The sequence below is a fragment of the Drosophila melanogaster genome, chromosome 2R (genome assembly GCF_000001215.4).
Source record: "Drosophila melanogaster chromosome 2R".
Lineage (NCBI taxonomy): Eukaryota > Metazoa > Arthropoda > Insecta > Diptera > Drosophilidae > Drosophila > Drosophila melanogaster.
The window spans coordinates 13673632-13696535 of record NT_033778.4 but is presented as its reverse complement, the minus strand read 5'-3'; the positions used below and the strand labels follow the sequence as shown (position 1 = coordinate 13696535).

Sequence of the window (22904 nt, the reverse complement as noted above, 5' to 3'; positions counted from 1 at the left end):
TGTGCCCCACTTATAAAGTCAGATGATTAAAGCTGGTGATATTCCAGCGCTTTAGAAAATCGATATAAATGTTCTGTCATAACCCATGGTAAAATAAATTTCAGAGTTTCCGCTTAATTTCGTGTGCTGGCATCCGTTCTCGGATTCAATTTTGTGGGGAAGTTGCAACAGCTGCTTGCAGTTGAAGAAAATCAAATTGAATAAAAAAGTTTCTCTCTGGCCAAGTGGCCCCTGCGGGCGGAAGTGCAAAGAGTTGGACCACATGGCGAATGCTTGATATTTCGCTTTCGCAAAGCGAGATGACAGGCAGCAACTGGCCACTTGAAGTGCAACTGTTGCACATCAAACAGCCATCAAAATGTGCAAACATGATGGAGAGACATCCAAGTGGACACGCCGGCAATGCCAACTGAAAGATACTAGAAACTTGATACAGATTGCAACTGCGGCTGCAGTAGTCGAGATGTTTTCCCTTTTTTTTTTCGAAAAACTTTGAAAAGGTTGGCGGACTCTGTGCTCCAGCATATGAGGTATGTGTGTGAGTGAACCCCAGCACAATCAAGCACACAAACAGACATCCAGTTCATATACGCCGTGCAGCCTGTCACTCACATTTCAAGTCCTCCCGACTTGGTCGGTATTCGCCGTGGGAAACAACTTGATCGGAACTCGGGGTCCTTTGCTGACAAAGGACAAAAAGGGGGTCACTGAAATTGATCAGCAGTGCCGACATTATTTGCCCACTTAACAGGCGTATTTCCATTCTCCATCGTACGGCTTCATTGCACCTTCAGCCGAAGCCAATCTCATTTCCATTAAATTGTCCTGGCCTGGCTTGAGCACATGAATCTGCTCCGAATGCGAAAACATAATGGAAATAATTCGCCAAGGAAAGTAATAAAGTCTCAGCCTTGGGAAGGAGCCAAGCAAACATATGAGCACAGGGAGAAATGACGGAGACACTTCTATATCAACTATTTATATTAAAACTTATTATATTAAATACTTGACTTTATTTGTGGAAGATAAGGGATTATAATTTGCATGCAGAAAAAAGAATAAAGAGACTGCCTTTATTATGTTGCTTATGTATTTTTTTTGCTCTGTGTACACACTAAATGCATGTGAACCTGGTTGTCTTGTGTGTGCGCTTGCATGTGTTTGTGTCTCAATGGCGCTTTATAGTTATGCTGTTGGTCCTCGTATTTGTTTAGTCCGGCATTTTATTTTTACTGTTTATAAGCTGACAAAATTGTTTTTCCCTTCTCTCGCAGCCTGCTCGTCCGCCGAGGGTCGTGTGCCGTAAACGGGCCAACGCTGCGGCTACGTATTAAAACGAGGGAGCCGCAAACAATAATTGGCCCTGGTTCGTTCGGGAGGGGAATTTTTGATGGCCTTGTCTTGTCACTGAGGCGAAATTAGTTGCCAGTTGGGATGTTGGGTGGGGCGATCGCCGAAGGCGAGTGAAACTCACTTTTTCCCATTTCCCTTCTGCCGGCTTTTCCTTGCTTTGATGCGATTCCATGCAGTTGGGTGCAAATCGCTGGCCAGCGATGATTTCATTTCCCCGCTGGCAGATGGTCTATGCGTGGTCGCATTCTTCTCTGATTAAATTTGAAGTTATGCACTCGCATCTCGTGTTCGCTCCGCTGATTCTTTGCAAAAAAGAATTGTGAATGGAAATTCTAAAAAGGGCATTCCCTATCTATGTCAGTAAGCCATTCTTTTCAATTTCAATTTTCCGCATTGTTTTCGGGTTTTTTCTGGTCATTCTGGTCGCTTTTTTTAAAGCTTCCCTCTCGCTACATGAAATATAAATCCGAAAAATGTGCCTGTCGTTCAAATACCGCCCATACCATAATGTATTTTTTTTTTCGCCATAATGCTATAAACTTAATTAGTGCTGAGCCGAATGAGCAATCAGATCATCCCGGCCATTCCCGTCGGTTTAATTAACACGCCAAAAGGCCGTAGACGTAAGGTGAGCCTTTCGGTTCATCGCGTTTTTTATGCCGCATTCTTAACGCGGCCGCGCCGAAAAAAAATGGAAAATATGCCGGGAAAAGGCAAGGCCCCGCCAGTTGGCAATACAATTTGCTGTGACAAATGCGGCCATAAACAAAAATGGCGACAACGATGCCGCTGCCGCAGCCGCCAATCCGCCATTCAGACATTTTCTAGTGCAGCGCCAGCGACAAAATGGCTGCCACAAGAGTCTGGATGAAAATTTCATTTCCCAAGCTGCGATGGCGATGGCGATGGCGATGGCAATGGCGGCGACCTTTCACGGTATTTATCACACGCGAAACGAAACCCGTCTACAATGCCACCCGCTCGTTTTCGTTTTTGGTAATGAAATTTCGCTTTAGCAATTACGGGCAACCCCTTCGGGCCATATACACATACATAAATACATATATAGCTGCGATAACTGGGGAATCCAGCCAGCTAATAGCTTTTGAGGCTAGCTGGCTCGCTGGCTGGAAGACTGGCTGACTCGATGGATGCATAAATTATGATGGGAACACGAGTGTCCTCCACCTCCCCATCACCCCTATTGCAGAAATCAATTTCAGGCTTCGGCGGCAAAACAAAGCGATGCTGTGGAAAAATGCAAGAAACAGCCGAGCGGAGGAAAACAGAAACAAAATTTATAAAAATATTTTCATGCCTTGCAGCTAAAATGTTATTAAAGTCAATAACATAAAGCCGGGACAATTCCTTTTGCCATGCTTTTACCAGGACGTGGGTGAGGGTGAAACTTTGTCAAATAAAAATAGCTTACAAATAAAAACAACTCGGGGCGGAAAAATAAAAAAAAAATATATAAATAGGAACGAAGAGGAGCGGGACGAACAACTGACCAAGGCAATGTAATAAAAATAAATAATGGCTTTGACAAAAAATAAACGATGGCAGCGAGAAAGTTTGAATATTTATGAGTTTTTTATGTGCCAACAAAGGAGGTGAGCCAAGAAAAATCGAGTTTGTACAGTGAAACTCATAACAAGGAGCAATTTGGCAATTTGAATTCATAGAATTTGACAGCATTTCATTTATCGAGCAACACGGTCATACTAATAGTATATGGCAATCGAAAATAGTTGGCTCTGAACTTTTAATCGTATCAAGTTTTAGTCATAAAATCATTTGCTGCAAGGTGTTGTCAGAATCGGAGTGCGTATCGTTAAAAAAAAAAATATATAAATTTTAACAAGCTCAAATTTGAGTGTGCGAATCAAGCGTGAAAAACAACCGAAATGGATCCTATTCTAAAGACCCTTACCGAGACCATGACCGTGGAGGCCATCGCAATCATCAAGGCCAAGCGCTTGGCGATGAAGCAGAGCGTCGATAAGAACGCCATGCAGATGAGGGCCCAGGAGCGGGAGAAGGGTCGTAATTTGGATAACATGCAAAAGGAACTGGGCAGGCGGGCCATGAAGCGGGAGCGACCGTGCCGCGTTTTCGAGGAGCAGCTGCTGGGCGAGAAGGAGATGACGACTGCTCAGGAATACCTCAAACTGGCTCACCATTCCATGATGCGTAGCTTGGACTCTACGGTGCCGGAATTATCACAGCTGGAAATGCCGCCCCCGCCGGAGATCATGACAGAGCCGCCTTGGCCAAAGACCAAGTACAATCGCTATGGCCAGGAGAAATTCCTCAAGGCACAGCAAGAGTTCGGCATAAATCCGCAGGGCAGCAACTTGGAGAATTGCGCGACTTTTCACGAAAGTCAAAAGGACAAGCGCAACCGATCTGTGAGTAGGGAAAGCATTGAAAGGTCGAGAAGCAACAGCAAGGATCGTCGCTCATCGAAGCTTTACGCACGAATGCCCATCATTGTGGTTCCGGATGCAATGACCAGCATGATCAGCCTGAACAATATCAAGACACTGCTCGAGGAGTTGCACTACGAGCCAGAGCGTAACGGCCGGCAGTCTAACCCTCCTGAGTGTCGGCCCAAGGAGGTCATAGTCGAGCATCGATTTCAGGTGGGTTAAAAAACTATAGTAGCTTGAAGTTTGTAAATTTACAGAGTTACTAAGTACGCTTCTCTTCGCTCTTCTACTTATTCCACTGATGCGGTGGAGAATAAGGAATTTTTCATTCTAAGTGCTTCGCTAATAGTTATGGCTAGCTGTATATGCCTTGGTATTGGTTGTTAGAATTTCTAATAAGTGCATGCCTGATCGATAGATTAATTACCTTTATGAAATGCAAATTTCAGAACGAGCTTGTTAGCTACCGGGTCATCGACAACGTGACCAACCTAACACCCGTCGAATGGGATCGGGTGGTCGCCGTGTTCGCCATGGGACCCAAGTGGCAATTCAAGGGCTGGCCGGATGGCGCTGACCCCGCCGCCATCTTCCACAAGGTCTGCGCCTTCCATCTGCACTTTAGGAATACGCCGATGTGCCCGGAGCTGACCAAGCTGCAGGTGCACTCACTGGCTCTCTCGCCCACCGAGCGCCATTCGGACAGCGGCATCATTATGGAGTTCTGGAACAGAGTGGACCGACACATGGCCGTCCATGCCCGTCAGTTTGCGTTTATCTGGCAAAAGTAGGGTTCTTGTGATTACATTCCCCCTGGCGCACATACATACATAGATGCCAGATAAGCAGGGAAATCAATAAGTGAAATTGAATAAGCCAGAACAAAGGACGAAGGACAAAGAGTGACAACACACACGCACACACACACACACACACACACACACACACACACACACACACACACACACACACACACACACACACACACACATGGGGCGTTGCTGCGTTAATAAAAATTGAGCGAAACGGGCGCATCAGAGAAATATATCACGTTTGTATAAAAATCATATAAAAACGTTGCGAAAACTGCAAACTTGGCAAGAAAATTAAGAGCACAAACAAGTTGGAAAATGGGGAAAATTCGGATGGTAGAGGCGGTCGGGAGCGGGGAAACTTGGCACGCGTGAGACAAAAGCTAAATGACACACAAAGGAGCAGTTGTGTGCGTGTGTAGCGCTGTACTTATGTAAGTCACTGTGCGTCCCACAAAACGTAAAGCTGTCAACGGCATTCAGCAGAGAGTGATGGTGAAAACAGAAAAATGGGGTGGCGATAAGAGCATGGGGCTCTATAAAAATCGCTGGGAAAATGACAATTTTTATGCACCACACCCACACATATACACACAGGGTAGAAAACACATGTGTGTGTCTAATGAAATAAACTAAGTGCCAAGGCATTTGCATGTGGGTGGTGGGGTTTTCGAGATGAAGCAATTGGCAGGCATTGCAGGCAAATGCACTAAGCGTTTTAACAGTAAAACAATAAATTTAGTTTCACGAAAGTCGATGAACTTGTGCTGTCTCATTCGCTACATATTTAGAAGACTGAAGGATAATTCACCTAGGTGCCAAAATAATCCAATAATCCAAGACTTTGCCAGCGCTTTAAATGGAAAAAATGAGAGTAAGTCCTTAATCTTTCAAAACAATTTAAAGTGGTTGCTTCATCCCAGTGCCTTTAGGTTTCCGTGTAAGTAGCTGTAGATTATTTACCAACTTACGCAACGCATACAAGAAAGCGGCAGGTCCTTTTCGTCCTTACCAATGCCAATCGTCCCGCCTCTGTGGGCGTGGTCGTGTGTGGACAAATCGAGTTTCGCCACCAATATTCAATTTTATAAATTGAAGCAAAGTGAAAGCGAAAAAAAGGCAATGTGAAAAAGAAATTGAGTTCGTGCTGGCAAAATGTATTAAGCTTACGTTTGGGAAAACTAAGTTTTCCACACGAGCCTGACTGACGTTGGGTTGATTCAAGCGATAACATTTTGGATTACATCATCGAGAGCTCGAGATGGTGAGGCATTGCAGTTAAGGAGATATCTTAAGATAACGTCTGCCCTATATTAAACGCATCTGTTTGCTAAAGTGGGCGTACAACTAATGCAAGGACAATAAATTAACAAAATGGGTTGGCAATAAATTGTCGAAATTTGCATTCGAAGAACCCACACAAAATCCTTTCGCTGCTCGGATTCAATTGCAATTGCCATCGACAAAGCCAAGCGAGTCTTCTCCTCAATTTCCCTCCAACGAATTGGACATAACTTAGCCCCAGTTGACAGTTGCTTTACTTTGCATTCCCAACTGATATAAATCCTCTGGCAGCGCTATTTTTCGGGATTAAACACACATTTTTTGCAGTTCGTAGTCAACAAGCTGGAGCCAATATTAATGAATTGACCACTTAACAAGATTCACTCCCCGAAAGAACTGAAAATTGAATCGATATCATCTGCTGGCATTACAGTTGGCTTACAACTGATTACACACTGACTCGTATAAGTTTATGTTCAAGTGTCCGTTTACCCACTCATGTGCCACGTATCTATACATGCATATATACGTATATACACGTATATATGCACCTTTATTCATATATAAATTCTCCTACTTACGGAAGGACAAAGTTTTTACTTCACACCCAAGCGAGATTCGAGAGTTGGTAGCTGAGAACCGAGAAGCACTTTGAGCGCCCATAAATCCCTCCGTGGCTGTGAAAAAAGAACAACAACCACCACTACTAAACTATGGCGAAAGTTTGCAGTTCAAATCAGTAAAAAGTCAACTTTAGCATCCGAAGAAGCCGAAGAAGGAGCAGGATGCCAGAGAGCCCTGCCCCAAACGCGTTAGCCATATGGCAGGCGAAGCCAAGTGGGAAAATCAACGAAAACAACGTGGCAATCGCACACAATCACACATGTCCGCATGGCGATGACAGTGGGGAAAAGCGCAGCGATGACAAGGACAACAAGGACGAGGTCCGCCATCTTGTTTTGCCCAGATCGACCCAGAGCATGTCAATTGAAAGGCGGCGTTGAATGCATTTCCGGTTCCGCTGCACTTTGTTTTGCTTCTCTTTTTTGGTAGCCGAACAAGTTGGAGAAATGTAAATCTAATTTCGAATTAATATTCATGCCTTGAATTCTCTTATAGGGAAATCCACAAAGTTTAACCTCCTCGCATGGTTGACTTGTTGGGCGTAAATATTATATATCCTGGATATGTTGTGCGAATGCAAATAAATTTATTTATTGCTTAATGAAATGCGATACTACTGCAGGTGTATAAAAGGAAGGAGTATCATATTATTGGCAAAGGAAAAAGGTAAAAGCTTGTTAATTGCAGGAAATATTATCCAAGTGGCTGGCTGGCACGTTGCCTTTATTTGCATTGCATGTGGCAGGTGGGGCAGTTTCCTAGTGGCAGTGGCATCACCCACACACCCATGCAAACATACATCCGGCCGGGAAATCCGATTTCCATGGGTAAACGTGGCTGCTCAACGGCGGTCAGCGTTTGCCTTGGTGCGCCCAACTTTTCCAACTTGTGCCAATCAAACAAGTTCAATAACGGTAATTAACAGTCCAACGCAAATGCAGTTGCACTTGCTACTGCAATACCAGTGGCAAAAAGGCGATGGGTGGGTTGCACTGCCTGCAATTTGCAAAAAGTTCAAAGCTATTAGCATGTCGATGCCTCAACCTGAGCGGATGTCCATGTCCTCTCACCGACTGCCGTTTTCCAGCGACAGAAGTTTTCCCCATCCCCAACCCGGCCTAATGGTGGAACTGCCCGCCATCAGTTGAAGGCTATTAGCCATGGTATGGGAATGGAATGGGAAAAACCCGGCTGTCGTGGGGCGGAAAACGGCGACAGGCAGTCAGTTTTGCCATTTAGCCCAGCACGCCGGCATTGTCCCACTGTAAATGGTCCACCAGGCATGCCAGTTTTGATTGAACCTGATGGACCCGCTAACTCTCTAATCAGATTTAATTGTGAATGATGCATAGGGCCACTCACAGCAAATGGGTATTAATGAAAGTGGTGAGTGGTGGTGGAAGTTTGATCAAAAGAGCCGCAAAGGCCTATTACCAGCCTACTGGTACTTAAAGAGATTATCCCCAAAGGATATCAGGCTTACTTGAACACGCTCTTTTGAAAATACCGCTGGACCGAATATTATTTCATATATTTTAAGTTAATCCTTTTTCTTACCCGTTTTGAGCAAATCCCTACGTATGTTATACCCATCGTGGATAGTGAGTACTTTAAGCTTAGAGTATGATTCCGCATCCGCATAGCTCATCCATCTCGTCTTCACATAATGCACTTACCCAGGCCTTTGCCCATGTTTGGTCTAATAAACAGATAGTTGGCAATTGGCTGCTACTGGCTGTTGTTGCCAATGTGCCAGCGGATCTATCAATTTGTAGCATTTTCAGGCTCCCACACCCACGAACGGCATCCGTATTCACTTACGAGTGCGGCGATGGGAATGGATGTGGTAGAGACCGTGAATCCGGCAACCTGATGGAAGGAATCGTGCCGAGGAAATGGTTGAAAAGTGGAGCACATCGCCATGGATCCCTGCACTTTTTTTTCCTCTCCTCCTCCTTTGAGACTCCAGCTCTCCAGCTCCGGCAGCCACTTTGGCCACAGAACTTGAACATGAGTGCAATCAAATGTATTACATTTTGTGCAACTTAAGCGTCGGCTGAAGTGCCGAAGACAGCTGGCGAAGAGAGTGCGGACAGGGGATATAGTCCAAACATATATGTATATCCTATATATATATGTATTTCAGGGGAAAAGAGGGCACGGGGCAGGGTTGGGATATATCCGCCTTTGGGTGCAATGATTTCCTGAAAAACTTGAGTCAAGGCTGAGTCTGGATGAAAAACTAAGCAGATGAGGTGGGCGGAGTGTGGCACATACATACAGTGGTGCCGTAAAGCATGCAACATGCGCCATAAAAATGGGCCAAACAAGGAAATTGCTAGAAATGCATTTTGTGGCTTATGAGCCGTGAAGGGGATTTAAGGAATGGAATGGGAAGGAAAGGGAAAAGAAGGCGAAGCGCTTGGAAAATCAATCGAGTTTGTTCGACAAATATCCGCTCAAATGGAAATTGACAGGAAAGCCACCGAAAGGAGGATATGGCTGAGAATGGTCGAGAAAGTGAATGGCAATTAGATGTCATCGCAGTTAAACGATCTTTAACCATGACAAATTCACAATGTTTGCTCAATTGGCCATAATGCCCTGATTGATGACAAGCTCAAATAGGCAAAGAGGGCGGACATGATATGATTATCCAACAATTTACATTGCACTGTTTGCCAACTAATCAATGGAGAGTCGACAAAGCGCGGCGATGCAACTTCCATTTGCTGCCGCACTTCTTTTCCTCGGACTCAATCGGCTGTCATTGTCCTTGGCGTTTGTCAAACAAAGCAAAAACTTGCTAAATTCTGCGCTCAAACAGTTCAAGTATGAAAAAAATTTTCCACAGAGACACAAGAAGGAAAAGCCAGTGGGTGGTGGTGGGTAGTGCTCGATGGGTGGAAAGCCGAACGAGTGGGTGGCTGGCAAAAGTAAAGTAAAGCAAAGAACTTTATACCTAAAAGGGATTTATTTGATGACTTGTCTAACTCGTGCCCTTCACTCTTCACACGAACCCGTACCCGGCCACGCCCACTCCACCCCAACCGCCCCCCGCCAGACAGTCCCCCGGCATGACGTAGCACTTTTACAAATGAAGTTTTATAACTTTGCCTCCTCCGTCTGATTTGTCAAAGAGCGAAAGAGACACGGCACCCAAAAGTGAAATGCGACAAAATGGAATGAAATTAAATGCATTTTGAAAAATGATCAAGTTCTGCCCAGCAAGGAAACGGGTTTTCCTTTGGTCCTTCCTTCAACTTTAAGCTAGGTCCCACAAAATCAGTGGAAACAGAGCCATTCAATTTACTCACAGTATCCATTCACATTCGAAAGTGTGTTGAACTTACCTGCAAAGAAGAAAGAGGGAGAAACAATTAGTAATGTTTAAAAAGTAATGGAAAAAATTGGATTTTTTGAAAAAAAAAATGTCAATCTAAAGTTAATCTGACAAATAATCTATAAACAAGTCTAATTTACATTTGAATTAGCTCTTTATCCGATTTCAAAGATAATTTGTTGACAATTCGGTGCAGTAATAACGCATCTAATGCAGACTATTTAAACCGCAATTTAACATAATTGCAACAAAATTAATTCACCATATCCATATATATATATATATATATTTTTTTTTTAATGTTCGTCGCATTTCTTTGGCCAAAACGAACATTAAAACCTCGTCGCAGAGACAGATAATGATTAAAACCAACGTTGACATCGTTGTCCACAAGCTGTTGTAGCCACACAAAAGCGCTGAGAGAAAGGAAAAAACTAATTTGACAAAAGTTTTCGACCATCGGAGTCAAGGATGCCAACTGTCGAATCCCGTGCATGTGTGTGTGTGTGTGTCCTGTCTCCTGGTCGAAAACTGCAGCAGCAGTACAAACATTTGCTTTTGGCCGCCAGCTTCGACTATTTCACAAAAGCGCATAATAATTTTCACAGGATATGAAAAAACTTTGAGTTGGCTCTTCCGTTCGCTCCACAACCTGCATGTGTGAGTGCGAGTGTCCTGCGGCATGCCATTTGAATGCCACACTTCGTCGTCCCATGCCGCCCGTCCATTGCCCATTGCCCATTGCCCATTTCCCTCATTTCACCCCGCTGTTGTTATAGTAATTGGACAAGTCAGTGGCTAAAGTGGCGTCGGCAGCCAACTTGCCACCAACAATTTTTGCAGTCAGGACGACACCACTTTTATTAACAAATGCCAGCGTGTGTGCCCTGCTGAAATTTGCTAATTGCCACTGTTGCCTTCTCGCATTTGGCGCATTCGCCGGTTATTAATTGTTTTTTTAATTAAAAAAAAAAATGTTGTTGTCCGAAATTACAATTTTTGCGAGGTACGCAGAGATAAAGCATAGCGTAAAATGGTCAGAAGAAAATTAACAATTAGAGCTGGAATGCTGGCATCAAAACTAAGTATTATTTATCTAAAGCATTTATTGTAAGCATTAACATTTCAATAATACAACTCAACTAAATTGGATTAATAGTTCTGTAATAAACAGCAAGTATAAAGATACATGTACGTAGGTTACTATTAAAGTTAGTTGATGTAGCTAACTTCTATTTATGCTTCCTTGCAGCTCAAGGATCAATTTATGACTTTCTACCTGCAGCTGTAAGCTGCAAGTTATAATTTCGACAGCTCGCAATTTTTCTACCAGTCCAGCTCCATCAGTTGGCATTTGTGCTGGCAGCACGATAATTCCTCGGCTTTATGTCGTAAAGTATCTTTTCGGGGTATCTAGTCGCAGCTCCCGCTGGGATAACCTTATCCTTTTTTTTAGCTTGGCGTAATGTGAGCAGACTCGCCATAGAAATTTCCCAGTCACGTAGATGGAGATGATGCAACCCACCTGCCCGCAGCAGCGCTTGGCCAGGTCAATAGAGAGAGAGAAGTGGGTGGGAAGTGGTCTGAAGTGGGCGCATAACTCACGCATTTCAGCGACAGAGTGCACTCAGCTTTTCCCAGCCCCCCCGGTCTTTGCTGCTTTGCTCCTCAGCTCCCCCAACTCCTGGTTAAGCCAATAATAAATTTCTGCAACAATTTCGTGCCAAAGCTGCAGTTTGTCAGCATTAGCTGGCCCGAAGCTCCCACTCCCTGGCAGGGAACTTCTCTGATCGATATTGGATACTCATGCTTTTGTGTGGCCCCAAGGCGACATAAATGTATTTATAATTAACCAAATTCCGCCTACTCAGTGCCCATTGAAGAAGTTAAAATGGGGTGGCTTTTGGCCGGGTGGGTGACAACCAAAAGTTGCCAGATTACAACTTTCCCCACTGCTCTGCTTTCTGGCGCGTGTGTGTGTGTGTGTGTGTGGTATGACAAAAGTTTCTGGTAGTCAAATCTTGGCATGTTAAGTTGTAGCTAACTTTTTGTAAACTCTAAGAAATCTTTGACGCAAAGGGCGGAGATTCCCCCCTCCATCACTCGGCGATTGTGTGTTTGCACAATTCTTTGCAACTCTGTGTGTATTGCATTTAATTAAAGCAATCAGACCCAAAATGCAGACATAAGAAATAAGATGAAAATTGCACTCGGCAAACTGCGAGGATTGCTTTAATTGGTTAAGATATTGGTTAACTTTTTAGGAACTCTCCACTTAAATATATGTTATGGACCCTTAAAAATGGCAAAGACACCGCCTTGAAATACAGATAAGTAAATAAGAAGGCTTAAAAGGACATCAATAGGATAGGAATCTTAGGATCCATATGAACGTCATATGATTTCTGTATCCACCTTAGCACTTATCTAACTCATTGTTATCCTTGTAAATATTTCTTCAATGTTTTCAATCAAAGAACAAGTTGATTTCTCTCGAAAACAAAGCAAATGTGTACAAAGGCTTAAAGGTCACCACAGCTCGAAATCGAAGTTGCACACATATGTACCTATATATACCTATGTAAATAAACATTACGTTTGTCTTAACTCGGAATAAATACCATTTCAACATCGCCTGCCCACAACGAATTATCATAATACTGGCTTCAGCGACAGCAGAGTATAACCGCCCACTCGGAAAAGGGCGTACACCCACTTCTGGGCCAGGACACCCGGCCAGGATACGACGACCCATCCGCATCTACATGTAATCGCACATGAACAGACATAATATTTACTGCTCTAATTAAAAGTCACGTACACCGCCGGAGTTGGAGATCCTTTGGGTTTGCGTTTGGCGGGATTGCCGCCGGATTTAATGAGCTCAAGGAACGGAGCTTTATGAGGACAAATGTTGGTCGTTTGCCACTTGAAGTGGCTGGTCAGCTCAAGGATTAAGCTTTGATTTCATTTGATTTGCGGTTATATGGCAATGGCTATACTTGGCCATTGGCCATGCCCAAAACACGGACTCTATTATCTTTCCTGGATGGCTTTGTCGCACTGACCAAAACACTTTTCGCCGTGCTCTATTATCTTTGCTGGCCGCCAACGAACCGAAAACACCAAAACAACGTGACTGCTGCATCCTATCCAAACCCCCCCCCCCCCTCACCACTTTGCACCAAATCCCACTATGGAATTTGGAAATTCCTGTCTGGACGGGATTTCCTAGCCGTGCCGCGTGGCGCATAAATGCATCCCACTGGCGGCCATCCGCCCGATTATGCATGTCCCCCCTTTTCATATTGATGATGTGCCCAGCAGAGCCCAGAACATCCCAGCACAGACCTTCAAAATAAATCCCCAAAAAATAGTTTTCAGTCCGGCAGGACAATTCAGTTGCATAGTTTTGCCTTTGCTACGAAAGCGAAGCGGGTTCAGATTTTTCGGTTCGACTCCGAGTTTGTTTTCCCAGGCAAATTTTTTCTTGTCAGCCAGGCTACCATTTTGCCAATTGACTGCACCCATCTCCAGTGGCCAGTGTCCAGTGTCCAGCATCCAGCATCCAGTGGTCAGTCAGTGTGTTTGTGTGGGTGAGAGGAAATCCTGGCGAGCCTTGCACTGAGCCGCCAGCGATTGCCATTTCGGTTCTAATCAATTTTTTTGACTGCCAAATGCAAAAGATGAATTCGGTCGGATGATGTGCACCTTTCGATGGACTCGCCCACGAAAAAGAATGGCGGATTAAATATACATATATTTATTCGGCTCGGGGCTATTTAAGCGCACTTTGATTTAATTAACATCCATATTTGCCGCCCCCCTTCGATCTGATTTAATTCACGTTATTCCACTTTATTTGTTTACACTCTTAATTTGCTACACATTTTTGCTAATTTTCTTTGTTTGCTTTGGCCAGCTCAGCCTCATTTTAAATGCCAATGTTTTCTTCTGCGCTGTGTGTTTAATTGCAACTCATTAAGCATATTAATTAAATTGCCACATTTATGCAATAAAGCTGCGGTTATTCGCCAGTGGAGCGAGGAGGTTGGCAACTGCAAAAAAAAAAGGGATAAATGTGCAAAAAAGAGGTTGTCATATATTTCAATTCGCCGGAAAAAATTGTGCGCACACACAACGGCATCAAATTAACATGAAACAACAAAGCTGGTCGGAAAAAAAGGTTGAACAAATTTATTATTTGCATATTGCAAAACCATAAAGCAACTATAGTGACTAAATGCGAAGTGTCGACTATAATATACCTCATTTTCAAATAATTTGTCAAATTTGTATTTGATACACATCGTTTGGTTGACAATTTAGTCATAAAATTTTTGTTTCTAACTTGCATTTCCTGTAACTCATTTGATGCATTTAAATATCTATCATTAGCCCTCATCGCCTAAAAAGGATTTTCGTTATGGGAGTTTACTTTTGATGCCGGGGTTATTGTTAATACCACTGCGTTGATTTACATTAAGTAATGCGCCAAAAATTACTGGCCTATTAAAAAACACCTGACCACAATTAAATAAAAGGAAAGCAGGAGAGCAAATGAAACAGTAAGAATTAAATTAAAAACCAGAAATGGAATTTAATTAGTTTGCACAGGGCATAATGAGGATTTATGCGAGCATATACTCTGGCATTTATGAGTGCAGATTTTATTAATCGCAGGACACATGTAAAATCCGAGCAGCAAGACACGTGTTCTGCCACTTTAATTTTCTTTCTGAGCAGCATTCGATGAGTGCACACATGCAATTAGAAAGCTGTCAAAGCCAACAAATGGAGGCATCCGGGCCCAAACCCAAACTCAAACCCAAACCACATCGCCTTGTCATGCAAATCACAGCCGCCCAACTTGTCAGCCCGTTGACATTGAAAAGTTGCCGGGAAGGCGGGTGGAATTACCTTTATTAGCGCAGCAGTGCTCGGTGGCAAAAGGATGAGTTGGATGATGTGCCACGTGTTGCTTACGCAATGCACAGGGGATGCTCGGATGAGGGTGTCCTTTGCCGTTGCCACAAAGAGATACAACAACGCACTGGGCACCCGGGATTAGGGTTAGGGAAAAGGTCCTTTGGCATTAAGCATTAAATTGAGTTGCACATGCCGCCGTGAAACGCTAGCGCATTTAATGTAAGGGATTTTCCGGGTTCAGAGCGCAGATTTCAGTCGTTTTGGGTAGTTTTCCAAACTCAGCGCCGCAGGGTTGTCACTTTGGTTCGAAACAGACCTCGTTGCCAACTGCACTGGCCGTAATAATCGAATTAGAAATGCTTCAGGGCGAAACTGCAAGTGTCCGGTTAAATTAACGAATGTTTAAAACTGCATCTCAAAAAGGCTTCAATTTGCCAATGCAAATATACATGTACGCCGTTGTCAGTGCGCTGCCATGTAGCCTTAAAAAATATTAAAATTTTCTATAAATATCTCTGTCTGGGCGCACTGTGTACACTGTGTGCCATGCCTGGCCAGCGAAATTTATAGCTTATTTATATAACAATAAAAGCAGCGAACAATCACTGGCATAACAACACGGCAGACACAACATGAAAATGTCGCCACACGACGACTGTCGCACCCGTTAAAAGAGAAAAAGCTGTAAAAATGCAGCATGAATCGGGAAAACTCGTATAAAATATTATGCATATGCATATGCATATGCATATGCATATGCATATGCATTCCCTTTCGGTGTGAGGCTTACAAATTAAACAAGACGCGCTGCTGGGCGCACAACACAGTCTTTGTCTGGCAACAATCCCCCAGCCACTCGCAGTTTCTCTCAGTGTGGGGGCGTGGCTGGCGCCGCCTACACCTGCTGTTGTGGTGTCCAGCATTAAAAAAAAAAAAAAAACGGACCGACAGCTTGCAAAAACCAAAGGCAATGGGGTAGACCAATGCATTGATTTTTTATTTATGGCTGGAAAATGGTTCGTTCGTTGACTTCCACATCGATCGCCAAAAAGGCGACAATTCAGTAAGTTCTAGCAAGTGGGGTAAATTGTTGAGTTTAATACACGAATATATCTTATATATATTTTACTTATTAAAATTTATTACCTTGAATTGCGATTGGTATTTGTAAAATTCATCATTCAGCGCTTTTTACACACTAAAATCGATTGATTTCTATTTGGAAATCGAAAGATGATTAAGTTATATTCCGAATGGCAATCGAACAAGGCTGTTTGCTGGCAAAACAAAACAGCACAAAGAATAGAAAATTCCATCCGCTTCCGCGGTAATAATATTTTATTGCCCACTGCCTGTTGACATGGCAAACAGCTAAAAAATGGCAATTTGATGATTTATAAATGCATTCTAAATTCCGTGGAACGCTTTAATGGGCGGCATGCCACTGGTGTTTGCAGACTCTGCTGATTTCACAACTTTTTGTGGTTCTCGGCAGCTTTGAGTCTGCTTTTGTCACATTTATTGCGCTGGCATTGTTGGCATTTTGCAAATTAAACGGATTTCCGCCAAAGGCCATTTCCGCCCGACCCTGGCAAAAGGCATTTCAAAGCGATTGCACTTTTTACCGCCGCCTCGACTCGTTCGATTCGTTCGATTTTGTTCGATTTTGTTCGATTCCCATTGTCGATTTTGTTGTCTGCTTTTTTTTTTTTTTGCTTAGTATCCGTTTTTTAGTGCTCTGACAAATGGTTCACTTCGTTTTTGCGCCATCGCTGTGCTATTTGTTTTATGTTAATAAAGGCAGACAATAAATAAATGGGAAGTGCACGGCATTTTTTCTCTCTGTTCAAGATGTCCGCAGCTGTACTATTGTTGTAGTTTCTATTGTACGTTGTTTTTTTTTTGTGTCGTATGCTCTTTTATTTAAACATAAACTTTTTGCAATTCAGCACTACGAACTTATTCATAACTCGATTACACGACTTGAATGTGAATATTGTTCTGATTTGACACTGGCTGGTCACGTTTTAATTTGTGTTGCTTGTTAATTAAGCACATTAGACGCAAATGAACTGGAAATGGCAATTAGCTGTCAGGATTTGATTTGCAGATGTGTCAGCAAAAAAAAAAAAAAAGAAACCTACACCAAATTGATGTAGAATAAAATGTCAAACAATGGAATATGGAATAAATTCGATTACCACAAATCATACATAATTCTGTTTCGCCATTTGCAACGAAAGAATTCCCATACAGACAGGAAAAGTGGACTTATAAATTCGACAGTCACAATCCTCAGAATCGTTCACTTATTATTCTAGCAATCGAATGCCAGAAACAAATTTAAATATCCCCGGGCAGCTTAACAAACTTCTTGTCTGACCTTCGGGAAGGGGAACCACCCAGCACCTGGCGACCATCCTCATTAACATATTGAATTTTAATATCATGTCGGTCGAGTCCTGCAACCTGGAACCTAAAGCCTCAGAAACCACAGAAAACATCCCTCGAACGAGCCGCAAAATTCTAAACTACTTTCGTTTGGCATTTGCATTCCATGCTCAAAAGCCAAAAAGAAATTACTGCGGCAAAGCCCAAACGGAAGGAAAACCTGTGGAGGAATCGACGGGGGGGAAATGGAAAATTCAGGGGCGGGATCCATCTGCATATTTTTGTGCTGAGCTGCGCGAAGCATGATTAAATGGCCGCCAACGCTCTCAATAATGACGTCAAAAGTATTTGCATTCAAATTGCGATGAAAAGTTCGTGGCTAAAAAATTCGGTAATGTACTGATGAATTTCTGATTTCGGTCGGCGAAATTGATTTTTAACGAGGCATGTTTAAATGATTTATGAACAGGCCGAAAAAAAAGTGATACGTTTATAATAAATGCGGCCAGACAATCAGGACTTTGAAGTTCATTAGGCGCGGCACCGCGGCTTCAACAATAATTTAATTTATTCGCAAAGACAGCGACTACAGCGAATTGTGCCAATAATTTATCGATATTTGGCAGAGCCACGCCCCAATCGCTTGCCAACATAAATCTTGGAGGAGCTCCACATAAATTCCGGTCGACAAGTGTCCAGTTAAACAGGCCACAAGGAAAACCGCGAGTGGGTGTTTCCCGGTTAGCCAACGCAATCGGACACTTACACTTGGCGAAATTCACACCAAATATAATACACTATAAAGTTTGACCAATTTTTTTCCAGACTTATTCAATTCGATTCATGTACAAGTTGTTCGGAATGTCTGTTTTTCAATGTAAATTATGCTCTGCCCTTGGAAACTTTTTGTAATATTATATATACCAAATATTCTCAGTGTAGCCTCAACACATTTGAAAGCGCCCAAACTTGGCTTACACAATTTGTCACTGGGTCATTTTGCACATTAGAAATGAACTGGCAAATGGAAAAAAGCGAGTTGGGTTGGCTAGTGATGGTGGTGATGGTGTGCCTTTTTTTCCATTCTGTAAAATAATAAATCATGAGCACATAGCAGAGTAGCAGTCGGAAAAGTGGTTGAATGCCTGGCGCCGGAAAAGTTCTGTTTTTCTTCGAATGTCCAAGGACCTGCTGGCGCTTCTTCATTCGCTCTCGTGTTCTTCTGACACAGTTTTCAATTTGTGGCTGCGTTTTTTGTTTTTTTTTTTTTTTGGCACCCAACATCGCTCTGAATAATTGCCCCAAAATAGCATAAATCAAAAGTGGGTCTAATTACGACGGCTGCAAGCCAGGTGATTAATTAGGGCGCAAAACAGGTGCAACGCAGGGTGCATTTGCCGGGTTAATCATTTCATTTAAATATCATAATTCTCATTTAGCCGAGCACACGAGCACAGGCCTGTGAGTTCAGTATTAAATATCCATTAGGTGACCAGGGGACCTGCAAACTGAACAACTGACTGACTGGCTGACTGACTGACTGACTGACAGTCGGACTGTCAGGGTCGTAATTATCCCGATTTGGCCTTTGTGTGCGATGTGTGTGTGTGTGTGTGTCTTGTGGCCAGAGTTAGCAGTGCGGAAATTGAATTTTAGGTAATTTCGTTGCATGTCATTAGGCGCAATTATGTAATAACAGACTGCAGCCAAGTGTTGATCGATGCACTGTTCCGAACCGAAGAACTTGTCCGGGTGGAGCAGCCCCCACCCACAGTCGCACAACTCCCATAGAATCCCCAAATGATAATTAAGCCGGGGTGCAAGTGGGTGGCAATTAGGGGCATGCCTGTGCCTGCGGTCAAGTTCAGTGATGTTTGCCTTATCATCTTTTTCGCCGCTCAAGTGGCAAAACAATAAATTCTCCATAAATGCCAGCCTTTGTCAGAACCTTTTATATTCAATTTATTATCTCTATCCTAGTCTTTCGGTACGATGCGAAACGAAACGAAATTAATTCAATAAAGTGTACTTTGCGCCCAACCGAAAAATCACTGACCCATTTTGGAGTGACCTCAAATTAAATTGTTCGAACTTCCTTTGCACATTTCTCAACTTATTAATTTTCCATTAAATGTTACAAGCAATTAAGCCCGAACAAGCAAGCAAATCGAGGACCCGGGCAAAAATTATCAACACGTTCCGCTTATTAACTGCCAGCAAAATATGTGTGTGTGTGTGTGTGTGTGTGTGTGTGTATTCATACACAATCGCACACAAATAAAGAAAATGCCCCAGCTACCAGGACTGGAATCCTTTCGAAAATCTGTCGCAATTGTTTGAGTTATGCCCACGGGGCGGCCGTGGGACGAGTTGAGAAGGGTCTGGCATCGGGGAAAATATTGCCGAAATATATATCCGGGCCGGGCACTGAAAATCAAAACCATTTCAGTTCAAATATTTTGCGAGCTCCTGGCGTCTGATGCGTACATTTTACGCTTTCCTGCATTTGCCACAGATTTTCGGGCAAAGCAGGGATGTATGTAAGGATTCACCATGCTGCGTACGATTCTCATTTGTGCTCTTGTATTTGTGCTCTGATTTGGATTTATGCATGATGATGATATGCTTTAAAGCGGAAGCCGGCAAAGGAAAATAGGAAGTGGATTGAGCTACATGTGCACGCCGTACGGCGGCTTAGAATTGCCAGGGTCCTGGATCCTTGGCTCAGGACATTACGCTCCGAAAGTTGCCAGCAGCCAGCAGCCAGCTGAGCCACTTGAAGCAATTTATGAAGCATTTTACTTACTTAGCTGCTGATTTACTCCCGTCTCTCTTTCGCCATGTACACACCAGAGAATTGCAAGGGTGCCACTCACCACTCACATTGCGGGTACTTCAAACGCCCAGTCAAAATCTGGATACTCGGTCCGGTACTCCGTCCCGTACTCGAGTACACCCGGGTGCCTAGACCATCAGTGTTAAGCGGGTGCACTTAGAGTGCCAGTGGCACTTCTCTGGTACACACATATGTGTATGTGTTTGTGTATGCACCCCATTACAGCAAGGACCTTTAGCCCAGCACATGTGTTTGCAATTTTTCTATGAATATGAAATAAGTCCCTCCTTCGCATGTGCGTAAATAAACAAACGAAGGAGCGGCAAAAGCCGAGACACTAGTTCCAGTAGCACTGCCACTGCCGGAATGCCAGCAAGGACTCGCCGCATTCGAGTCCTGCGATCGAGTGTTTACCCAAGGCGTTGCCAGCTTCGAATGAAATACACAAAACGCAAACTTTACGACTGCCAGGCAGCTAACGAAATTTAATGTGTGTTTCATGCAAAATGGGATCTTGGAAAGCGGAAGAACAGCGCTGGATAGCAACCATAAATCCTCATCCGTTTCCTTAGTCCACAAATAACCATCAAGGTCGGGGCCACAACGAAATTCGATCAATTGCCAGACAACAATGATGCTATTTCTATACTACACTAGGAGGAATAAAGTGCCTCATCTGGCATATCCTATCTGCATTACTAACAAAATTATGTTTCTTTACAGCCCTCTTTGCTTTGTTGATTGAATGAAATTTACTATTTCCCTGAGTGTACTACAAAGCGAGGGTGCCGGAGAATTAATCATAATTGCTCAAAGCCAAAGTGAGGATGCCAGGACTCTCGGTTCGTTAGGGCATCAGCCGCTGTCTGGCCTTGTGTTGTTGTCTATCCGATGATTTGCCAATGTCGTCTGGCGCTCTCTATTTGGCTTGTTTACATAAAAATGTTGCCAGGATGAACACGACAGGCGATGACGACGTCGACGGCTGGGGCTTGAGGAAAAACATAATGAGGCAGACAACGGTCCAGACGACAAAAATGGGTAAAAGTCGTGGAGCCAGACTTTCCCGGCTTTGCAGTTTGTGCCGAATGCAAGTGGTGGCAAGAAAAAAAAAATGGAAAATGCCAGACAAAGTGGCAAACAGAAGTAAATGCGTGACTTTCACTTTGATGTCGCAGCGATGGGGAAAAGTCTGTACAAGTACAGCAGACAAGTGTCGATTTGACCAAAGCTAGTTCTTCATTCCTGCAGAAATCCTTGCGCTGTTTGCATAGACAAGCACGTGCTATTTTCCGGGGGGTTTTCCCCCCTTCACAGCAGCTGCAAAAGCTGAAAAAGCTGCGAAGTAAGCAATCAGACTGGTGAATTCGAGTGTGATGCGATGTCCGAAAACAAGACATTAAGGGTCTCCATTCAAGGCATATCTTCTCAAAAGGAAAAAAAAAATCGTAGAAAAGGTGCAACCCGACCAAGGCAAACACAAATTCTACAGCCCGCTGCAGGCGAACTCCAGTCAAATGCAGAAACTTGTTGGAAAAGTAGAAAATGCCAGTCAGGTTGCAGGTGACACACCTTGAGGCGCTGCAGCGCAGGACAAGATACCGAACCTGGGACATGGAAATTTTCGGGACAGTCGGACGGACTGGCGGACGGACGGATGGACGGGAGGAGGCTTATCATTTCAAGTGAAATGAGTGCAACGGGCCGCAGGACATGTGAAAGGGGGTAATCAAAATCTCAAGCTGATGTCCTGCCACTTGCACTTCGCCGCAGAGCAGACAACTGCAAGATAATGAAGCGTAAACTTAAAAGAAAAGTGAGCTGGGAAATATATAGAAATGTTTGCCCAGACTTTGCGATAAAAGTTGTTCGGGCCAAATTGTGTGTAAATACTTAAAAAGTCGTTAGGATGGCCAAAAGAAGCGGTCAGAGACACTGCAAAGCGCGCTGAAGGATGGCGCGTTAAAGAAGAGCAACCGAGTGGAAGGCTTTTAATGAGCAGTTGACGTCATCATCATTAAAAATGTGCAAACTGCGATTGAGATGATTGATTGGGTTCTGTTTGCTCCTTTTGAGCCGCCATTAAGTGCGGCTGAAAGCGCGCTGCCATAAATTTGCTTAATCAAACTATTTAGCCAGCCGTTGGATGTAGATGTCACGCATCGGAAGTCAAGCTGCTGCAGTTCCATTACGGCAACGGGCACAAGGTCTTCTGTGTTCCGGACTCGGGACTCCGCGGAGCAGGAGCGGCACACTGTGCCGTAACGAGCGCCTCACATGTTTTGCATGCTTTTAGGCGCTGCTCAGACGACACACATAATCCTAATTAATTGCCGGCATCGGCATCAGCATTCAGGCAGCAGGATTCATCCAGGAGCAGCGCCTCCTTCCCAGCCCCGACCGCCGGGGGAATACGCAGCGAATGCATTCTGGCAGGTGCATGTGAGCACTTCGTGCGCGCCATTTACCCACCGAGTGTTTGGGCGGCCATGTGGGTGGTGCACTGAGAGAATGGGCCAACTAGATCTCAAAGTCCACACATTATAAGTAATTACAGCAACTATTCCATTAATTTTCGGTTTTAATATGAATATGTTGACTGTTGGTTTTGTTCGCTTTTGAAATGAATCTATATTTTTTCTGGCATTTTCCTCTAATCTAAGTAAGCCTTTTCCAGTGTAGCTGTCATCTTCTCCGATTCCCGATACCCCTCGTTTCATGCCAGTGCGCCATTATTTCCTTTTGATTTGCTTTGGCTGCAAAAGTCGTGGCGCGTTGAATGGCGTTCTAGCGAGGGGCAAGCAACGCATTTCATGCACTCGGCTGAGCTTTCGAGTTGCTTAACGCGTTTGATGTTTGCCAGGAGCTCTGGCAGCTACATCTTCCCATCACCCATAACC

At 43.8% G+C, this 22904-nt stretch overlaps 2 protein-coding genes and 1 long non-coding RNA gene across 4 annotated transcripts in view, besides 1 other annotated feature; 2 read left to right on the top strand and 1 right to left on the bottom strand.

The window, feature by feature from the left end:
- Nucleotides 1-22904, bottom strand: part of tei (teiresias) — a 126324-nt gene that overhangs the window by 52832 nt on the left and 50588 nt on the right. The gene's annotated exons all lie outside the window — the stretch shown is intronic.
- CG6220 (uncharacterized protein) lies at nt 3167-4829 on the top strand. The gene is made up of 2 exons (NM_137053.2): nt 3167-3998; nt 4235-4829. The coding sequence occupies exons 1-2, from the start codon at nt 3261-3263 to the stop codon at nt 4574-4576; spliced, it is 1080 nt and encodes a 359-aa protein (NP_610897.1). The 5' UTR covers nt 3167-3260; the 3' UTR covers nt 4577-4829.
- Nucleotides 20032-20176: a mobile genetic element.
- Nucleotides 21903-22566, top strand: lncRNA:CR45032 (long non-coding RNA:CR45032). The gene has a single exon (NR_124546.1). It is a non-coding gene; the product is annotated as a long non-coding RNA:CR45032 (long non-coding RNA).